At 42.1% G+C, this 22,563-nt stretch overlaps 1 protein-coding gene across 3 annotated transcripts in view; it reads right to left on the bottom strand.

Annotated features, from left to right (window-relative positions):
- LOC126395883 (thrombospondin type-1 domain-containing protein 4-like) overlaps positions 1–22,563 on the bottom strand; it is a 50,284-nt gene that overhangs the window by 6,000 nt on the left and 21,721 nt on the right. For 2 of the 3 annotated variants that reach the window (XM_050053655.1, XM_050053672.1), the window contains 7 exons: positions 6,121–6,325; positions 3,719–3,894; positions 3,473–3,569; positions 2,658–2,855; positions 2,332–2,461; positions 1,621–1,825; positions 153–326 (listed from right to left, as the gene is read on the bottom strand). In XM_050053655.1, coding sequence (XP_049909612.1) covers positions 153–326; positions 1,621–1,825; positions 2,332–2,461; positions 2,658–2,855; positions 3,473–3,569; positions 3,719–3,894; positions 6,121–6,325 — 1,185 coding nt within the window. The remainder of the gene's footprint in view (positions 1–152; positions 327–1,620; positions 1,826–2,331; positions 2,462–2,657; positions 2,856–3,472; positions 3,570–3,718; positions 3,895–6,120; positions 6,326–22,563) is intronic. The other variant, XM_050053663.1, reaches the window with a different exon arrangement.

Raw genomic sequence — 22,563 nt, 5'->3', positions numbered from 1 at the left:
TTGTAGCCATCAGGATCTATATTAAAACATCAATATATCATCTGCATTTCAAAACAGCTGCTGGACGTATAAAAACAGATCTATACAATGACTACCACTGTTATTAGAAATGAAAGAAAGTTACTCTGTCTCCCACTGACTCCACCACCCACCTTGTTGCCCCACTCAGTGTAGAACCAGCTCTTGGCACAGGATCCCATGTCGCAGTTCTCTACATCGATGGGCCGCAGATTCATGTTGCACTCCTCATCAGGAACAAAGTCGCCCACGTTGCTGACACAGCGGACCTCTCGTGACCTCTGACCCAGCCCACACGGCACCGAACACTGTGGAGACACAGGTCACGTGGTTAACACTGTACTGTGGAGGTAAGCACTGCTGGGAAGACTGGATTGCTCTTGAGCTGTATTGAGTGCACCAGTGTCTCCATAAGAACTGGAGTCAGTTTCCTAGGTGGGCTGCTCTCTTCTTATGAACAATGTTTTGGAGGATTACTGTATATCTTCTCAAAGAGGACATATAGTGTTTACTCCTACATACCCATGTACTCAGTGCCTGAATGCTCACTTTGTTTACAGACTTCACTAACTTTAAAAGTGTAGATTTATATTTTGGGCGATAACACACTTTGGAGCTATGAGGGTAAACAACAACAGTAAACTTGTGGGCCAGACAGCTGAACAATGAGCTGAAACTCACCATAAAGCTCCCTAAAGCCGAGGGGAGCTTCAGATTCAAGTGATAATCCTCTGTGGGTTCATCACAATGAGTGGTCACATTGTTACATTGTTTTCACCTTGTCACTGGATACATTGTTATCATAAAAATATAAATCACAGCTATTTTAAGCTGTGCAAACACCAACGTGTAACAATGACAAGCTGTGGATTTAAGGGGAATGTGCGTATAAATATGTCTTGACTAAGCACAGTGGTTTCCTTGAGTCCTCAAGTTGAAGGTCTTAAGGAAACCAGCTTAGACTCCAGTGGTTCCCACGCACGGCCAAGAAATAGTTTCACATATGACCCCCCCTTAAACCACATCTTGTCAATTTTACACCAGCACTGCACGCTAACGGTCTCCTGGCTCCTGCTTCATGTTTATCATCTTAATCAGAGTAAGCATTTCTCCCCAAACGTTGAACTTTTCTTAAAATACAAGTTGATATAAGTGTCAAAGAAAAAACTGGTAAAGTAATGATATCATGGATGCAATCTTAAACATGCACAGAACTTTCTGTCAAACCTCACCTATTTTTAAAAGCTGTGTATCATTAAACATGTTGTTGAACGCTAAATGTAGAGACACGACAGACAGGTGCAATTTAAGCTGCAAGTTTCATATTATTTATTGTCATATGCACAACAACTACAGAGAAGCAGCTGCTGGCAATGAAAATAATAGATTTCAGGCTTCCTCCAAAAATGCTCAGTAAATATGTATGATAAAAATCACACAAGTAAAATAGTGACGTGAATAAACTGTATGTACATAGGGATGCAGTAAATGTATTAAGAAGTATTAAATATAGTTATACATAGATGTAAAGAGGTGTGAAAAAAAGTAAATAAAAGTATAAAATGTAATGCAGTCACATTGCGACTGACAGCTGCCACTCACAGCGGTCCACTCGGAGCGTATCTGCCACTCACTGCAGATCTTCAGCTGGCAGGTGCTGGCAATTTCAGGTCGTTCCAAGTGTCGACAGCGGCTGGTGTGCACATTGAGGGTGCGGTTGGCATAAATCTGGCGACACAGGACCTGCCGGTGTTGCATGCCCAGGCCACAGGTCTTACTGCATTCTGACCACTCTCCAATATCCCAGCTGCGCGAGTGAAAGTCACACAAGAGCTTGGAGTTGGGATGGTATCCTGGGCAGTGTGTCTTATATGCATTTATGTACAGTATGTATATTATATAAATGTTGCTGTTTATACTAAGATCTGAAGACATGTTTTGACCTCATATGAGAATGTGGCTGTGTAAGGTCCCCTCTGGAAATCTTGTATCTTTACATTTTGAAATGAGTAGTCTGAGTAATAGTGGTTTAAAAAAGTTATATGTTCCATATATAAGTCAAAACGTCTAAGGAGATAAACACAAAACAGATGTTAACATACTCCGCACACTGGCTGTGTAAGAAATCAGTCAAACTTAGTCCTGCCAGCAAATCACACAGCTTTTCTAACTTTCAAAAATGTATAGGTATCATTACACAACATTGGCGTGTATGCTATTTAGTGAACTTGCTCTTTGAGTGGAGAGTCTTTTCAAATTAGCAGTGTTCAGCAGTGTGCACGAGTGTGACAACAGTGAAGCGAGGTCTCTCACAAGGCTGGGCAGGGCTGCAGGTTGCAGGCCTCTTCCTGCGGAGTCGGTCTGGTGTTGCTGTCACACAAAGCATCTGACACCTGGCCGTGGTTCAGCCGGGAGACGCAGTGAAAAACGGAGTGTTTGAATCCTAAAATGCACACAGCAATTCTTTATGTAAGCACTGCATCCTACATATGAAACAGAAGAAAATATACTGTAAAAAAAAAAAAAAAAAAGTTGCACATAAACTACGAAATGTTACCTGGAGTCATCCTTGGTGTTTTTTTTTGTTTTTATAAATGTGTAAACACCTAAAAAGCTAAAAAAGAAATAGTCTTACTGACCTTTACCACAGGAGGCGCTACACTCTGTAGTTCCAGTCATTTTCCAGTTGTATTCTCTCTCGCGCCTGGGTGGCTGTACGACGGGAACCTGGTTGTCTGGGAGACGAGGAGGGTTCCAACCTCCACCTGCTGGATTGAAGTTTTCTTTGTGAGTGTTGCCGTGATGGTCGTATCCACCCTGTCCATTCACAGCGTTCTCTAAGATACAAACATTATAAATGTTTAAACTGCACAGATTTTAAAAAGTTAAGAGTAAAACTACATAGTTACCTGCATTTTAAGTGCCAACAGGTTGGTGAACACGGGTAAATAGTTGGCGCCAGTGAGTAGGATGAGTGCTAGCAAGCTAGCCCCCAACTTTAAGGCTACTTTAAAGTAAAATTCTAAATGGAACTGCAAGGGCTGCAAACCTCGCTGTGTGGTGTTTGCAGTGAAATTACCTGCACATCTTTCGGAGTAGGGTATTGTACAAGGTGAAGTTAGCATGCACGCTTGTGTTTATTTGCCGTGCTGTTCACAGTACAAGCAGCTATAGCCACCAGCTAACACAGTTGTGCTGCTAGGGAAAAATGTATGACCAGGTTTTGGCCTTGTTTCTGCATGTTAGTTACTTAATACCTGAATTAAAGGAGCAATCTGATAGATCTGGTGTGCTGACCCATATCATTCCCTGCTTTTTTTCCGTGCCTGAACAATAGACTCGAGTCATTGTGATGAATGGATGGGTAGAGTGAAATAAGATATATGAGGGTTATTAAATGCTTGGTTGGTTGGGTGGGTGTTTGAATAGATGGGTATGTGTAGGGCTCATTTACCTTCTGGTCTGTGGTTTGGTTGCTGAGGGCCGACTGGTTTCTCAGAGGGTAGAATGTACTCGTAGTGGACACCAGGGTTTGGCTGCTGGAAGATCATCTGAGGCAAAGAAGAGACTCAGTAAGAATCAAAAAATAATGCTGTTCACCTTAGTTTCTTCAGTCAAACTTCAGCTTGTCAGTATGAATAAAAGGGAAGGAGGGTCACTACTGTCAGTATTTGGAGGACCAACTTAATTTGTTACTTACATAAACATCCAAGATCTCATTGGTGGGCCCTTCAGCGAGAAGAGACTCCCCAGCTGTGCTTCTGATTTCGTTGGGCCGGCGGTAGGTGAACATGGTCCCCCCTCCTTCATACTTCCCTGGTCGGTCAATAGCCCAGTTTCCATTAATGATGGATCGCCCCGATCGGCTTCGGAGAGCTGGAGGAGACAGAGAGAACAACCACACCATCACCACTGACAACCCTGAGCTCAAACGAAAAGGAAAATACTGCCACAACCACTTCCACATAATTATTGTTTGATGTAAAACCATTTTAGGCATTATGAGAGCTGTAGTTTAAAAAAAAGAAAACTCTGACACTGACTTTCTCCACCCAAAAAAGTAATTATAGCTAACGGAATAAATGCCCTCACGTGCACATTCAAAGAAATGTCCGTTATAAACGTGACAATCTGTTTGTGCTGGCAAATCTTTCATGCAAATCCTGAAACAAAATCCTCCAAAATGTTTTCCACTGATTTCATGGATTAAGTACAAGAGGCCATTAGAAAAGCATTAGAGGTGTAACATTAGACAGGCTTGTAAAAGAGTGTTTGGACAACTAAAAGCACACTAGAGATGCACAGTGTAGAACAGAGGCCTATTGAGGGAAAATCAGGGACGTGGTGGGGATACAGTTGGTGGCTCCTGCTAGATTCCTGCCCCTGTCTCATATTCCTGTTTGCATTTTAAAACCCAAATATCCATATTGGGAAAGATGCTGATGGCTGGAGTTTTGTGTCCTTCTCATCGATTAAAGAAATACTTCACCCTATGAATAACTATTTGTATTTCAATTACTCACCTGAGAAGACTTTTTTTGGCATACCTCAGATAAAGAATAACTAGTAGTAACTGATACACAAGTGGTCATTTGGGGTTGAAGTATTCCTTTAAATTGTGAAAGTGAAAGGAACATAACTCAGTGTCTTTGCGTGTAAATAAATGGTGAGCTCATATTAAATAAAGCACAGCACACTTGGCATCCAAGTAGATGGGATTTGAAAAGCAGCCACTGAATCCATCCTTGGAATGTTTCTTGTCCATTTTTTTTACAGAGTGGTGAAATTCCTCACCTTAATTAAAAAGGATGGTGAGGCTTGAGGGGTAAGATCCTCTAATGAAAGCATATTTATGCACTTTCCTCAGGGGAAGTGGCCTCGGAGGGGGGATCGGGGCCATTCCCCACTTCCTCCGAACCTCCTGCTGAGCTGGGGCATGGCTCTCATTAAACAATGTCTGACATTCCAACAGTCACTTCTGAAAATAACCCAGTAGTGTGCCCCTCTGTCGCACCTCCATAAAGGCGGCAATTATCTGCGTAGTGTGTTTCACTCAGAGGCTCCTATGAAAGGCTGAACATAGACTGCATGCTGGAGAAATACTGAAAAAGAGACACCGCCCCCTGGTTGATCTGCCTTTTCTAATCAGACAAATCTAATTAATTTTACGAGCTGCTGCTGCTGCCTGCTGCTGCTTGCACAGCTGGAAGCAGCAGAATTGTAAAATGTCAACTTATCACATACATTTATCATTTCATCTTTTCTACCATGACCCTCCATGAACTTTTTTTCCAATGGCGTCATCATTTTAATCAGTAACATAACACTACATGTGGTGGGTGGATGATTCCCATTCCTTCTACATGTGTTTTGAGGTGGCATAAGGGCAAAGCTCTGCAACTGATGAAACTGTAAATCTGGATGAACAACTGGAACTCTCTACTTGCCGAGAGGCAGCTGTGACAGAACACAAGCAAAGCCTCATATTAAAAAACCTTTTTGAGCTGATCCAAGATTTACCAGCTCAGAGCAGAGAACAGACATGGGATAGCTGTCAATACCAACGCGTCAATGATCAAAACTCGAACTGCTCCGACCATTTTGCATCAAAGACTAGAAAACATGTTGTCAGACAAACGAATACATGCCAAAACAGTATTATTGTAGTATGATTTTAACACCCTGATGTGCTGCTAAAAAACAGCTCTGTTGGTTTTTCCCCCAAATGTAGTTCACTCAGCCAACTCATGTGGACTGGGTTATTAGAATGCGAATGCAAAATATGTACAGCATCGATATTTGGCGTCCAGGCTCTGACCTCATCACTCTTTCTTCCCTAGAAGAAAACTTGGCGTCAGCACAGGAGGGAGTGGAGAGTGTCGATGATTGCTTCCCCCCTTGGGAAGGTAGATTCAGAGCTTACCAGGTGGAGGCTGGGCTTTTGAAATGCTGTATGACCAGCGGCAGTAGAATCAGCAAGTGGTGACAGAGCTTCCAGGTGAGTTATGTGGCAGAGTGAGCAGAGCATTGACATCTTAAGTGTATCAAGTGCGATGGATATATATTTTGCAGTATCAATGTGATCAGTATGTTTTTTCCTACCTAGATAGTTTCTGCTCTTCACCATTTCTGTGACGTTGATCTTGGTGGCTCCCTCTGGGATCTCCACTATCTTGTGGTAGCCGATCTTGGACAAACTGTGTTTAAACACTCCAGAGACGAGCCTGCAGGTTGTGTTGTCGCCTCCGCACACACCGCATTTGTCCATCACCTTTCCTGATCCAAGATAGTCATCGCAGCCTAGACTCTGTGAGACAGAGGAGGAAAAGCAGTTTAATGAAGATGTGAGGAGTGACAAACATTATCGAGGGAAATGGCTGAGGTATTAAAAGTGTGTTCAATAAAACTGCCGTTTACTGGGAACCATGCCCATTTTCAAAATGTATACATGCTATTCTTATGGTCTAAGTCCAAAAATATTAGAAGATACGAACAACTCTCCTAAATCCAAAAACAAGGATAAAACTCAAATTTTTGATGTCATAGGATACAAAGTCTGGAGATGCTTTATAGACAATGAATTGGGAGAGATGTTATAGATGACACTGGCCCTCATTTAACAACCCAAAATACAAACCAGCACAGATCTGAGCGCAGAAATCATCTAACCATAGGGTTCATCATGTGTGATTCATGAAACGTTCTTATCTTGCCAGTCACAGTGTAGGAATGATCAGGCGTTGATAAATGTGGCATCTGCAGACAATCCTCATTTCATATTCCACCCCAATATGATCTGGGTTCAGACACCTTGCCCCTTGTGTGTATGACATGGAGAGACGCCAAGACAAGAAACTTCTCTGAGCTGGAAATGGAAATGCAGGTCCAGTTTAACCAACTGGTTCTATTTGGCAGCCTCAAAAGTGGCATCAAATGAAGTTAGAAAAATGCAGTATGGAAAAGAAAAACACTGCTGTGGTTGAAAGCCATGCAGTGGACATTTGAACTCCAGCTGAGCCGACCTATAGCCAACATGTATTAATAATATTACCCTATACATTATATAGTATTGATATTGTTATAATTGAGGAGCATGTGGCCGTGTGTGTTAGGTCAGGTTCCATTTCGGGCTTAACAAGTGGCGAAGGAGACGCAGACACACAACCTGTGTCCGAGCCAGACACCAGTAAAAATTTAATAACCCCCTAGGCTATTTGTATTTAAATATGCTCACTGTCACCAGGTTTATTTATTTATTTTGAATTATGTGTTAATGATAATTGATCTAAACATGCTGTGGTTTGTCAGTGTTAAAAAGAAGAGAAAAGTTTATATAAATATAATAAATATAATATATTATTAGTGAGAGCGCACGTCCATGTGTACATTTTTAAGTGGTTAGTATGTGGCTGCAAATACGTAGATGCCAGTCAGAATCTGGTCTAATAGCAATTCTCCAGCTCAGCCAGATTTAAAATGCTGCACAGCAAGTCTACACTAACTCAAACTTCTCTCTGCTGTCGTTCACATTGATAAATGCCGAGCTTGACATGGAAATGACCGTACGCCCAGTTGTCTGTCGTGTGCATAAATTAAGGTAGCTGAGACCACCCAGGGGAAGGTTCTGATTATATGGGTACATTTTGTGTTTCAGAACTGAGAACACTACAACAGACTAAAGCTCATTTGGGTATAAAAAAAAGAAAACAAATATTCTGTGGGTTCACAAAATCAGGCTCACATTCATTGTTTATGGAGCAGCCCCAGACTTTATACCCTATGGCATCACAAGTTTGAGATTTACTTCCCTGGTCTCTGGCTTTGAGAGAAAGCAGCTCATGTTCACAAATATTCACTGAACTTTCCGAGGCCATGGAAATAACATATTTGAATTCTTAATTTAAGTCAATAATGGGTTGTGTACATATACATAAGCTATACTTAGTCAAATAGAAAGACCAAATTAGGCATAAAAGATTGCATTTACAAAGCTGAGCCAAGTCGTACCTGTAAAATGAACTCAATAAACTCAAACAAATAATAGTGATTAGCAGGGATCTTGTTACTTCCCAGAGGGCATCATTTTGGCATGACTGTCTTTGAACTGAGCCCAGAATTTTTTTTTCTAAGTCTCTAGGGTGTGAGTTTTCTGTGTCACATTGATGGTGAAAAATACAGGAAACCTGGGTACAGTAAAAATAGAACAGTTAGCATCAGCAGTCCATAAATTTACTTAAAGCAGCAGTAAAAGCAACCTCGCTGTGCAAACAGGTGGTGGAGCAGCCAAAACTGGTCCCAGTGAGCTACCGTACACTTAAACACACAGGGTTGTGGTTATGGTGAGGCCCAAACAGACCACAGTCACCAATAAGGAAACCAACAGAATGGGCATCGCAGGGGGGGGGCAGACATAATCATACAAAGACTTTCTGAGATTGGCCACTAGCCAATCTCTGGGCCTTTGAGTCATTTTGCAGCTCTCGTATGGCGACCATGTGTATTCCCTGATTGAAGCTGACATACTCCTCTCGCTCTGTCTTGTCATGCAAACATATTTGCCTCAGAGCTATGAACGTTGGTCCCAACATTCGTTACAAAAACAAGTTAAATATGGTAACTTCCTAAGCATGTAGACCGCTGTGAGCTTTACATGTAGTCATGATGACTTAACTAAAGATGAATGACATCATCAAATGGACAGGATGTGTGAAATAAGTCGTAACAATTGTGGTCATCTCCTTGAAGGTTTAGCTGTACTAGAGCAGCCACTCTAAGTCCACAGATGGAAGGACAGAGAGCAAGGAAAGGACAAGGAGGCAGAGAAAGGTACAGTAAAATGATGAAAAGAGGTATAATGGGAGGAATAGCAGGAAAGATGGAGGTAAAAACGGTGGGCTGTGGCAGCTGAGGTGAACTCAAGAGGAGAGTCTGGCACTCGTCCACTCGTAGCAGCTCGCTGTGTTCTGGGCCAAAACACCACCTGAGCCAAAACAAACATGAAGTGCCTCCTTCCACACAGGAAATAAGTGATGAGAGAAAAGAACAGCAAACTAAGAGAGCGAGCTGGGGGGAAAAAATGAAATAAAACTACCAAACGCTTCTGTGGTCAGTGTGGAATTAGGTTGCAGTACAGCATGGGGCTGAATAAAGTCGGGATAAAAATCACTAAACACAACACGATAACATTCAGAGAAAAACTGCTGCGTTTCATGATCTCACTTTACAGATCTGTGAATATAAAGCAACTCAGAATACTACAGGATAGTGATAAAGACGTACATAATACGTGGTAAAACACATTTTGGGACGTTTTGACAAGCTCCACTAAGTCTGCCGTGGAAAAACAAATAAAAATGCAGTCGAGGAGGACTGTTAGTGACATGACTACCAATGAATATCTCCTCCACGTCTCCATTTTCACCATAAATCCCTTCAAACTAAAACAACACAATTACAGCAGCTAGGCAGCCTTTGCCTGAAAAAGGGAAAAATGTTCCTCTCATAAAAAAAGACACTGACATGGGGAGAGGTTATCTGCGGCCATTTCGATGAGAAAATGTCTGAATCAAAACATGTTATTATAAGAGTGGAGAATGAACAGTGAATTTTAGTGACCCCAAATCTGAATTGTCAATGTGATATCATATGACTGTGGATGTAAAAACACAAAGGGTTTGCGTTCTTCTTACAAGGGAAGAGCCAAGAGGTTTTATGCCTAGAACATGGGAAGCATGAGAGAGACGATTTGATATCTAGTGATTTGGACAGTTGCACCATTAAAATCACTAAACTGTCAAGACAAACTCTGCGCACAACACTAACATCCTAATCTGTCCCTAAATAATCCCCCAAATTGTCACATCTGCCCTCCAGGCTGCCTCTGACAAATGTGACCTTGACTGTGAACCCATCAAAATGAGGTGTCGCTGGTTGTCAGGACAAATGAACGCAGCCGCGGCTCGGCGAAAAGCCTCGCCAACTCTTCCCAGAAGAAATGAAACAGAGATCTTGTTGCGGTTGATGAACGAGGAGGCAGCTTTGGAGTCCTGGTCTAGTTTCTTCGCTCAGAGACCACGTTAAAGCTTCTCTCACCTTCTCTCTGTGGGTGGCTTGTGCCATCTGCTGCTGAGAGAAACTGCCATGTTTTCAGTGGAATTATAACAGGATTTTTTTAAAACGTCCCCAAAGCCCACCTTCATCTGGAAATGGTTACACGTGTCAGGATGGAAGAATCGACTCCCAGTCAAGTCGTGAACACTGAAAACAAAGTAATCTTAAAGTAAATCCTGATGGTATTGTCCCACAAGATGCAGCTGGGTTAAACTCATCACACTGCAGAGTTTTTGTAACAAACTGACCTCACTCGCAGCCAAAGGCACATGTCACTGGAGGTTTCTTCTTCTCCCAGAAAACACAAGGCACTTTAGAATTAGACACAGACGTCCTGAGAGGTGAGTTTCAGTCCTTTCTTATTGAACTACAGGTTCACCCCCTCGGGCCTATAGATCAATGATGACAGCACTTCAACTCATTTGCAGCTTTAATGTTTGAATACTGAAAATAAACTAGGGCAGAGACTCTAAAACCTGGACTCTCACAGTTGTCAGCATTATGGTTACTAAAGTGAACTGTGAGCTGTGGGATAAATGTCAACACATAGAATGAGTGTGTTGGGTCCTTAAATTAATAAAAAAACAAGCGATTTCAACTAATTTATGGGGTCATGTGAATTTGGGGACCTTTAAAACAGAAGGACGGGGCTGTCACTTTATTTTGTTTAACCTCTTAAACCCAAGGCTCTCTTCCACTTCCTGTATTTAAAGGCTTAATGCATGGCTACTATATGTGTCAGGGAATTTTCAGGACAGGTTAAGCTAAAATAAAAATAGTATTTTAAACACAATATTGACATTTGAAAAGAGCAGCCCCTTCACACACTCAGTAGACACTGAGCAACATCAGTATTCATATGAAGTCTTGTTTCAGGCATCCTGACATATGTAGATGCAATGCTCACACTCCTTTTAGCTCCTGACGGACTCTGAAGCTGCTCAACACTCCACTTTAATCACCAGTTAGTTGCTAACTATGCCAGTCTACCTTTTCACTCTGGGCAGATTCGGTTTCATCAGAGCTTTTTAGCTGAAAAAAGCTGCCTGCTGCCGTAAACAAGGTTGATGAGATCCATCCATCCATTTTCATCCGCTTATCTTGGGCGTGTCGTGGGGCTGAGCAAAGCACCCCAGACATCCCTCTCCCCAGCAACGCTTTCCAGCTCCTCCTGGGGGACCCCAAGGCGTTCTTAAGCCAGATGAGATATGTTCTGGGTCTGCCCCGGGGCCTCCTACCAGTGGGACGTGCCCGAAACACCTCCAGTTGGAGGTGCCCAAGTGGCATCCGGATCAGATGCCCAAATCACCTCAACTGACCCCTTTCAACGTGAAGGAGCAGCAGCTCTACTCCGAGCTTCTCTCTGCATGTCCGAGCTCCTCACCCTATCTCTAAGGCTGAGCCCAGCCACCCCAACGGAGGAAACCCGTTTCGGCTGCTTGTATCTGCAACCTCATTCTTTCGGTCAGTACCCAGAGCTCATGACCACAGGTGATAGTTGGGACGTAGATGGACCAGTAAATTGAAAGCTTCACCTTCCGGCTCAGCTCTCTTTTCACCACAATGGAGTGGCGTAGATGAAAGAGTAAAAGTAAACCAAAACATCGAGCTGAATGACACTACCACGCTCTGTAGAGCTGACGGGAACATTAAAGTTGGGGATAACTCTGTGTGTTATTTACTGTGAGCAACAACTTTCATGTTACTAGCAGTCATTTGACCAGTTGTTGATATGAAAATAATTATTAGTGCAGCTTTTAAGGGGGCAAACTGACGAGTACAATAAATGTGTTGGTGGTATTTACAGTACAGACAATATATTAAAAAAAGCATTTTAAAAAACAACACTTTTTTTCAATGTTAATTTCTGTCTTCAGTTTCACACTGTAGCCCAGAAATAAGTGGTGATTTGCACAGGCCCCTTTTATCTGCCTGTTAATTTAAATGATTCCAAGTTTGCTGTTTCACTTGGATGCATGCAGAGGCATCTCTTCCCTGAAATAAAGATTTAGAGGCAGCGAAAAACCATCTAAACCACTATCAGAGAGTTGGGTCAAATATGTACCAAGGCTCTAAATCTCCTCCTGACACCTCTGGCATAATGTTACAGTTGTATTGCAATAATAGTGCTTTTATCCATGTAGGAGGCCTGGTTTGTGGCTCCAAACTAGGAATGCAAACCTGAATAAAACGCTAACACTCAGAATGATATCATGCTTAAATTAACAGCAGTGGTAGACGCAACATGCAGGCTTTTGACTCCTGTCTACTGGAGTAAATTAAGTTTGAGATGTGGTGGAAAACAGGCGCTACTCGGTGCTGGAATGTGGAGCAGAGGAGTGTGTGAGTGTGCTTGTGTACCTTAGATGAATTCTGTTGCAGCAGGTCAAATATTTTGTAAGGTTTGTGACAGACAAGGTTATTTGTGTCTTTACTGAGTGAAGACAGATATCACAGTTCTCCGTCACACTGGCCTAAACCATCAGTCAAGATACTTGACGCAGTTTATTTTGTGAGCAAGATGATACAGGTTATTTATACAGCCTTATTAAGATGCTTTTGTTTACTGAATTTCCATTAGTGCTCTTTGGTAACAGACTAATATTAAACAGCAGTGGTCTGGTGTCTTTCTAAACCTGGCTGCTGAAGAGACTGTCTGAGACATGAGTTACAGGATGAGATGCAAACACGTTTTTTACTATTACAAAGCACAGAAGAGAGTTTGGGAAGTGAAGGCACCAGTTTCTGTGTCTAACAGGTGAATGTTGTCAGCTAGTGTTTAGGTGGTTTAGACAGAATAATCTGCATCTGACACACACATCAAGCCCATAGCTAACAGACTAACACCAGCAGGTGCTCATGGCATGACATCCACTGCATCAGCAGAACCCAAATGTTGGCAGCTGTTTTGGGCCATACACACAGACTAAACCCACTAGAAAAGATGCTGTGCATTAAATTTTACACAAGGCTCAGCATGTACATCTCTGCCACCTTTGTCATCTGTCTCTGAAATGTATCCAGCTGTCTGTGTGATGCATTTTTATTAACTTTTAGGGTTCAAACTGGTCTGGTCACACACTAAATATGTAAAACTAATATTTCAGACATTTGACTTTTACAACCTCAAAGTATGAAAACACTAAATTATTTATTGGTGAAGTAATAACAGCCACAAGAAAGTAATTCACAGTAAATCAGCAGTGGTGAGGCAGTATGTGAACATAATATGTTGTTTATGGGGGCTTTGACAGACGGCTCAATACAAATACAAAGTTTATGTGACTTGCTGCCCCTTTCCCATGTCTACAGTCTAGGCTTCTCTCTGTCCTCCCACAGTAGGTTAGTACACTACTGTCAGTACCACAGCCACACTGAGACATTATAGAATTTTAACATCAACACAAATGTAAGGAGTCAGTATAAAGCACTGAGACATCACCTGGGTATTTCCCTTTGGTAAAAGACAATTCTCAGATCTGACAGACTTGCCCAGAGCAACTCTGCAAAAAGTCAATGAAATGGAGGAGGTTATGAATAAAAAGATGTTTTCTTAGTCTGGAGATGGTGCAGTGGTTAAGCCCAATCCCCCCCCCCCCCCCCCCCGTCTGAATCCACATAAATCCATGTTGGCTGAGGCTCATATCCCACCAGAACCTTCTAACCTGCGTCTTAGTAGTTTCCCTCTCAGCTTTCCTACTGACCGCAAAAAGAAAAACAGAAAACAGTACTGTGAGGCACAGACTGCTGCTGTCTCCTTCAAAACATGTTTTCTAGTGCTGTGAAAATCTACATGTTATTTTTTGCAATCAATTTGAAATATTTAATACGTTCAAAAACATTTTTGGCAATTAATGCAGCAGCATTTTGTTTCCATCCTGTGGTGGCTGACCTAAATGACAACATGTGCTGCCAAACTGAGCCATCCTGGCTAAAGATGGATAAAGACAAAGTTTTCGGCAGGAAGTCTCTCTTTAAAAAGTTGCTCAACTGATCTTCGCAGAAAAACAAAAGTATCTGCGTGGTTCGCAAAACCAAAGACGTAATTTGTCTTTGACCTTTCACTTTATTCCCAGGTCGTCAAATACCAGATACCTTCAGTTGGTAGTCAGACTAAACCACCAACCCAAAGTGTTGGTATATGACAACCACAGAATGAGACTCAACAATCAACTATCTTTCTCTAGAGTTATATACTGCACATCTGATAAGAAAAAAAAGCTAACTGCAATTAATCACAGCTAATCATGTGATCAATAAATTTTCTAATCAATCAACAGCCCTGATGTTTTCACTACCTTCAAATGCACTATATCGATTACACTTCTGTAAAGAAAATCAACAAATAAATTTCATGACAAGACTCAAGGCTTTTAATCTCATTCATGTCAACAGACAGCGTACTTCCTGCCTGGCAAAGTTAGAGGGATATTAGCACAGCTCCTCATGGTAAACCACGGGGAATAAAGGCATGCTATGATCTGTACTCCTACTGTAAAAATGCATCCCAGGAAGGAGGCAGTGCAGTAACTTAAAACATATTTATGAGCGCGGGGTTAAAGGGGGCTGTTTGGTGAACATGTTGGGGATTTCTGCGTCTCTTCACACGTAGGAAGGTTGTAATTTTCTTTGGCCGACTGCCAATGAAGTTATCATGACTTGGTCAGCTGTAACACACAAGCTCGTCTGGAAATGCAATATAGCCCTAACTCGGCTTCCAGGTTGAGAATACGGAGGCAACATCATCCCAACGAACGACAAAGAATTTATAGTGGAAGTGACCTCAAGACACGATGCTGAGTCTGGGAATGACATTACTGAGATCGTGCAAACATCTCATTGACATGAAAATCTAATAAGATTATGATTAAAAGGGTTTTAAAACAAAGATTGGTATGAAATAAGATTATGGCATGATAATACACCACCTCTCTTTCTTATGAAGTGCACATTGAGGTTGCCACGGCCACCGACATCTGCCTCTCACATGCTGGGATCCTGTGGATCTTTAACTGGTTTTAATGAGCGGGTGAAGGCATCACTGCTTTTACTTCAGTCAGCACTTCAAACACATCTGTATCTGTGGAAGCCATACTGTCATCAAGTTCACATGTGACATCCTCACTAATAGACTGACAGAACCACTGACCTGATTTACTGTTACATCCTGTCTGAACTATAAATATAATATTATGTCTCAAAATATTTGTCTCATTTTGAGGATGACACTGGATGTGATCTGGGGACATCGATCACTGGTATCAAATTTCTAAATGTAGAATTTTTTCATGTTTATTTGAATAGGTACAAGTTTGCACTACAGCATTTATGGCCTATAGGCTCACCTGCAATGCCTGTCCTTAGATGGGCCTTTAGTGCCAACAATAAAGAAACTAATGTATCATATGACCTAATCTAAACCCCTCCCCCAAACAGTGACTGCCCAATCACAGTTTGGCAACTGTAACTAAGGTCTGTCAAGCTTTGGATTTCTCCACATGCTGAAGTGATAAGCCTGGGGCTGCAATGTGAGATACTAAGCATTTAAAGAGACTGGAGGGCGGTACTTTTTAGTCTTTCCAAAAATTACACAAGCAAACATGTAAGGAATAGGTTAATCTAGGTTTATCTGCACTATTTCCAAGGGCAACAAGCACCAGGGGCGGAGCAGGCGGGGGGGTAGTGGCCTCTGGGGCCCCAGCCCTGAATGTTTTCTCAGCAGACCATAATCTTTGCTATTCCCTAAACAAATCTAACATAATTGAGTTGATGTTATTCTGTTGGCCTAGCATTCATTTCAGTATTAAAGACCACATTTACATGGCATTGGTAGGGACCCTTGATTTGCAAGTAAAGCTGCCCAGATAATTATGGGATTGAAATGTAACAGATACATCAGCTCATTCTTTGAACTTTTCTCCAGCATAGTATGACAAACGTAGGTTTCAAAATTAGTAATGCTATTCAAGCCAAATTCCTTCCCTACCTCTGTTGAGTCACCTAAAAATAGTAATACCTGACAAAATTTTGCCCCTTTTTAAGTGACAGTAGTGAAAATAAGTCGTCCTACAGTTTTGTTGTACTGTGATTTTAGAATGATGAGGACAGTTGGAGATTAAATATTGTTTAGGCATTTTTTTTATATCTCAAATAGCTTGAAAAATAGTGCATATAGCTGCTGTAAATGGGAAAGAAATCCCAGCTCTCGGTGGAGCATGCCCCCAGACCCCTCAATGTCTGAAAGTTTACAACGTCTGGCCCCACCCCTGAGGAGCACCTCATTAACAGCATGCGTTTATGGGGAGACAGATTACGTGAAAAAAAGCACACTCCTGACTACCACACACACTCTCTTGAGTATGTCCCCTCTGTGTGGAAGTTGCTGGAGGATTTAACCCTAACACCATTACCCCAGATAAAGAGATCTTATATATTTCCTATCATACTTATAATACTAACCTAGCTCTACCGCTATACAAGAGCACTGCTGTTTCTTAATGAACTGGTGACCATGAAGATTTTTGCAGCTTCTGGTGGGAGACTTTTACCACAATACCATGTATGTATCCATCAAATGCATCAAAGCCCGTTTACAAGACTTTCTTTTTAAAACAAATTAACTGGAAACAAGAGTAATCAAGCTCTGACTCTAGCCGGGTTATGCATGTACTACATGGAAGATGTGACTTCATCAACAGCTAAAAATTTGCAGATTTATTCAATTTGATCCCCTCCCTCAGATTTCACTTCTGGCTCTGCTATAATGGGAACGCTAACTAGAAGACTAACTGTGGCTTGTAACCACAAACAGAAACACAAGTTCTGGTGTTTTGGATAGTAATCACTCGGCTTTCCACTCTCCACAACAGGGCATCTCATGAAACCAATAGCAACATGTGTCAAACCAAAATGGGAACGCAGACAAGCTGGGATAATTTACTGTAACCTAGGAATAGATGAGCTGAGGACAAAACAAGTAGCGGCTGTGGTTCCAACAATTATATACAAATTGCATCAAAGCTGTTTGTGCATTTTTTAAATTGATGAATAAGCAAGTTCAAGCAACACTAAGTTTATTTTAGTATTGGACTAAAAATCTCAATATCCCCATCAGGTTATCATATCTGCAGGATGTCCTACAAGCAAGCATGAGCATGTGTCGCCAAGTGGTTAAGAAAGATGTAGGCATGAGTGGCAAGACCTTTGACCCTAACTGTAAAAAGAGGCCTTCATCCATACCACAAACTGCCCTCACAGGCCGGGGAGAAGGGGAGAGCGTCTTCGTTAAAGGGTCCCATGCTTGTAAAACACTCAGAAATAGCATCGAGCATAGTGAATCTACAGCCATAAAAACGCATAGGGTTTCTCCTGACATCACTCCACTGATATGGATGCACTGTTTTGGGAACAGAAGGACTGAAAGGTCTTTGCTGGGCATTAACACTGCAAAGTAATGAGTTTGATACCCAGTGGAAACATCCACAAAAAGACAGAGATTAATCACATGATAAAAAGAGGACTTTGAACATTTCATGTAGTTGAAATAAGTGTCAGATGATGCCACTGATGAGCTGCACTAACTGTGGTTCTGACAGGACTTTGTGAAATGTGCTTGTGATACAACCCCAGCGTTCTGTCAGGGGTCACCCCAGGCCATTCAGCTACCTCTGACATACTAAGTGGGTTACATCAAATAATACAACAGCTACAACAGTCTGTTAAGTTCAGAAAGTTACATCAGTTTTCTGTATTGCAGCCTTTTAAACCAGGAAAAGACACTTATGATATCACAATATCCAAAATCGAATTATCTAGTCTCATATCACGATATTGATAAAGTAACAGTACATTGCCAATCTCAAATTTCTGTTATTGGAATTTTAGAAAAAAAAGAGATCAGTGAGGTCTAAATTATTCCAAACATAAATAAGTCACTTATGCGACAGTCAGCCTTTCACTGACTTTCTGACAAATAAAATTAATACATTTCTTCATTCATATCATAAAAAGATAAAATATTTCAAAATGCTTTTTGCCCATTTCTGTTTTTCAACATCTTCATCAAATGTGCAAGTGTGTCAAAGTGATGGGTTTCCACTTCAACACTGTTCCACATATCATTAAGATAAGAAAAGACTAAATATATTTTAAGGTAAATTGATACTGTGATGAGACTGGACATCACAGAATGTCCAGCACTGTGTGGACGCCTGATACTGAAACATTAACTTTGGTTTAATTCTATTAAACTTTCTTAACAACTTCTTTCAACTTGAGTTCTCCAAAAATGCAACCACTCTTTTTCACTCTGCTTTTTTATTGCTCACACAAAACATCTCACTCAACACACATTTTGTGCATTGACAGATTCCAACATATATATGAAACTGATAGCTATATAGTTTAGGGTCATATAAACCTGGCACAGACATCTTCATCAAGACCTTGGCACAGGTTTGCATTGAAGACCTCAGGCACCTCAGGCCAGCCTCATCAATCATCAGCAAACACAGGTGAGCTAAAACTAGCTGAGCTGAGCCCCAAGCAGTGACAGGCTAATTCAGGCTCGCTGTCTATCCCTAATAGAGTTCCAAGTACATCTTTATAGTCCCAGGACAGGCCTGACTCACCGAGTCTTCCACTAGGAGGGAAATCTAATCCCACAAGTAGCCTGTGAATGTGCTGTGGAAAAATAAACTGCTCAGAGAGCAAGCAGAGCCACAGTGAAAACAGCCATACTGTAAATACTTCGACTCAGTAGATGGACCACAGGATCATGGGGCCACACTGACAGTCCAAGTTATGGTGTGACACTATCCAGTGCTGCTTACAAGAACTAATAACTGGTTGTAAATGAGCGCCAGGCTTACTTACATCTACATCCATGCATTTAGACGTCTTAATCACATCTACTTTAATCACCAAGCCCAGTAATTGCACAACATTTCTGTTGGTGACATACAAGCATCAGCATATCGACCACTTCCAAAACCTCACCACAAAAAGTCCAGAGGAAACTTAGATTGAGCAATGCATCCTGCAATGCAACTCTTAAAGCCACAGTTTAGCATCAGTGGGAATCCCCACTCTCTCCCAGGTTCCTCCAGGACCCAACAGAGGTGAAGTGGGTCCTACCTGTGACCGCGGCTTCCCCTGCACACGCATGTGGAGGCAGACGAGCAGCAGAAGAGCCAGTCCTGACAGCATTCTCTCATGTGGCCACAGAAATGTTCGACCAGTCACTCAGGCTTCTACACGAATCCAGGGGCTGCTCCCGTCAGCCTCTTCCTTTGCCTCTGTAACTCTGAGAATGCCAAAAAAAAACCTCTCACTACAGAGCTGATCTCTTCGAGCTCCCCTTGTAAACTGAGCTGGGGGAGGTGCAGCTGGGTGAGGTAGGGGGGGACTGGGGCTTTTTTAGAGGAGGGAGAGTGAGAGGTAGAAAATGAATAGGAGGGAGAGAGAGGCGGGAGGGAGAGGAGGAGAATGTGGCAGCTACTGCTGACAGTAAATTGGAACCCAGAGAGGAAGCTTTGGGGAATATTTTCAATGTGACAGAAAAAGTAAGAGAGGAAGGAAATTCTTGCAGGGCTGAATTTAATGTGTAAGCAAAACCACTATGGTTAAAATTGTGTGGAAATAATTGGCAGGTGGGTATGCCATCTTCTAGGGATGCCAGCAAATAGGAATTACATAATTATTTGCTTAAGTAGGACATCGTCTTCATGCTCCTTACTAATGCTAGAACAACACAAACCATAAAAGGGGGAGAATAATAAGGTTCTGAGGTCTCATCAACATCCTGAAGTGGAAATAACCCTATATGAAAAACATATTTTGGTTGTCTCTGCTCACTCAAGATACAGAAACAACAAAACAATAACATCCCGTTGCCCTCTTTGAGCCCCCCCCCCCCCAACAAATACTTAATTACAAGCCACGTTGCAACGCTGGAAGCAAAACTGCTGCAGCCAAAAAGACCCGACTCATCATATGGTTTTCCTATTGCGGCACCATTGTTTCCACGACATTAAACTCTAATTGAGCAGGACATACTGAGGTAAGGAATACACTCTTCATCCTTCTATCTGATAGTTGTTGGGTTTTTATTCATAGAATTATATAGGCAAACTGAGCACATGAGGGACATTGTGGCTGGACCTGTGTCTACACAAAGAGACTTCTGGAACAAGCATGAGATAATTGAAAACTTTCTTGTTTTGAAGTGGCGCACAGAGACTACAACAGGCTACTGCAAAGTCTGTTGTACGCACTGAAATGGCTGTGCCTCAGATGGCCGAGCACCAGGGCACACATGGTGGTAATACCATGAGAAAAGAAAGAGGAAGACAGACAGATGGACTGACAAGATGATACAATAGAGAAAAAAGAAAGATGAAATAAAACTGATAAAATATTTTACTGGTGATATTTTGAATCTCATTTTGTTCATACTCTTTATACCATATTAAATTACATTCACTGTCATTCATGTTTTAAAAGGGCATGAAAAAAACACTCTTGGTCAGTCACCCTTGTGATTGTGACACACTGACATTAAATTTCTAAAGGTTTGAAAGGTAAAATACTTTGGCAAAATAATTTCTCTGCTTATCTTCACCCCCTCCTGCATCGCACATATCAGAGCAAGCCAGATACACTTTGGCCTAACTGAAGCAAGTGATTTATGAAATAATAATATGTAAACAGTGGAATACATGTGATATTAAGAAAGTTGTCAATAAGATTTAATGAGTGATTGACATACCACATTTTGAACATGAATCTCAATAGGGCTAAAGAATTTGACAAAAATATCTCAGTAAACATTTTCTATCCAATATAGCCATTGCAATTTAAATCGCAATAATTTTCAACAAAATAAACTTCAGGCATGTATTTGTGGCTTACATGGTGTGGGAGGTGCCAGGTGTGGAAGAGATTCCTCTTGAGATGCTGAAGGCTTTGGACATTTTTGGGCTGTCTTGACTGACACGCCTTTTTGAGTGTCACGTGAAGGTTGGGGACAGTGCCTGTGGGGTGGCAGACTGAGGTGGTAGTTCCCATTTTTAAAGAGGGGGACCGGAGGGTGTGTTCCACTTATCATGGTTTCACACTGCTCAGCCTCCCTGGGAAAGTTTATTGCAGGGTGCTGGAAACGAGGCTCCGACTGATTGCTGAATCTTAGATTCAGGAGGAGTATTGCGGATTCTATCCTGGTCATGGAACAGTGGACCAGCTCTTTGCCTTTGTGGGGCTGCTGTGGGAGTCGCAGGAGTTCACCCATCTGGTCTATTTGTACTTTGTGGACTTGGAGAAGGCTTATGACTGCATCCCCTGAGTCCCGTAAGGGGTACAGCAGAAATATGGGGTACCAGGGTCGTTGCTATGAACTATCCAGTCCTTGTGTAACCAAAATGAGAGCTGTGTCCTCATACTTGCACAAAGTCAAACATGTTTTCAGTTGGTGTTGGCCTCTGTCAGGGTTGCCCCTTGTCACTGATTCTGTTTGTGATATTAAGGGACAAGATTTCAAGGCGCAGCCAGGGGAAGGAAGGGAACTGTTTTGGGGACCTTAGAATTGCATCTCTGTTCTTTGCAGATGATGTGGTTATGCTGGCTTCATCATCCCTGACATCCAGCATGCTCTGGGGCAGTTTGCAGCCCAGTGTGAAGCTGTGAAGATGAGATTCAGCACATTCAAGTCTGTGTTTTGCTCTCTCCAGGTTTGGAGAGTTACTGCCCCAAGCAAAGGACTTAAAGTATCTCTGGGTCTTGTTCACAAGTGAGGGTAAAAGTGTGAAATGGATATGCACTTTGTTGCGCACTGGACAGTCGAGGTGAATAGGTGGCTGAGCCAGGAGGCAAAGCTCTTGATTTCCAGGTCCATCTACATTCTGACCCTCATATGGTCATGAGCTTTGGGTAGTGACCGAAAGAATAAGATCGCGATAACAAGCAGCACAAATGACCTTCCTCTGGAGGGTGGCTGGGCTCAGCCTTAGAAATAGGGTGAGGAGCTCAGACATCCAGAGGGAGCTTGGAGTTGAGCTGCTGCTCCTTTGCGTCGAAAGGGGCCAAATGAGTTGGTTTGGGCATCTGATCAGGATGCCTCTAGGGCGCCTCCCGTGAGAGATTTCCGGGCATGTCCAACTGGTAGGAGGCCCCAGGGCAGACTCAAAACATGCTAGAGGGATTATACAGTTCATCTGGCCTAAGAACACCTTGGGGTCCCCAAGGAGGAGCTGGAAAGTGTTGCTGAAAAGAGGGATGTCAGAAGTACTGTCCTCACCCGGCTGCCTCTGCAACATGACCCCGAATAAGTGGATGACAATGGATGGATGGATGGATGGATGGATAAATGGTTTAAGAAAGATGTGGTTGTACCCAGCAAATCAGTCAAGTTGCAGTAAAAGTTCACATCATGTCTGTCCA

This window comes from Epinephelus moara, chromosome 1, assembly GCF_006386435.1.
Source record: "Epinephelus moara isolate mb chromosome 1, YSFRI_EMoa_1.0, whole genome shotgun sequence".
Classification (NCBI taxonomy): Eukaryota; Metazoa; Chordata; class Actinopteri; order Perciformes; family Serranidae; genus Epinephelus; species Epinephelus moara.
Note: the sequence above shows the minus strand (reverse complement) of the source record. Positions and strands in the feature narration are given on the sequence as shown.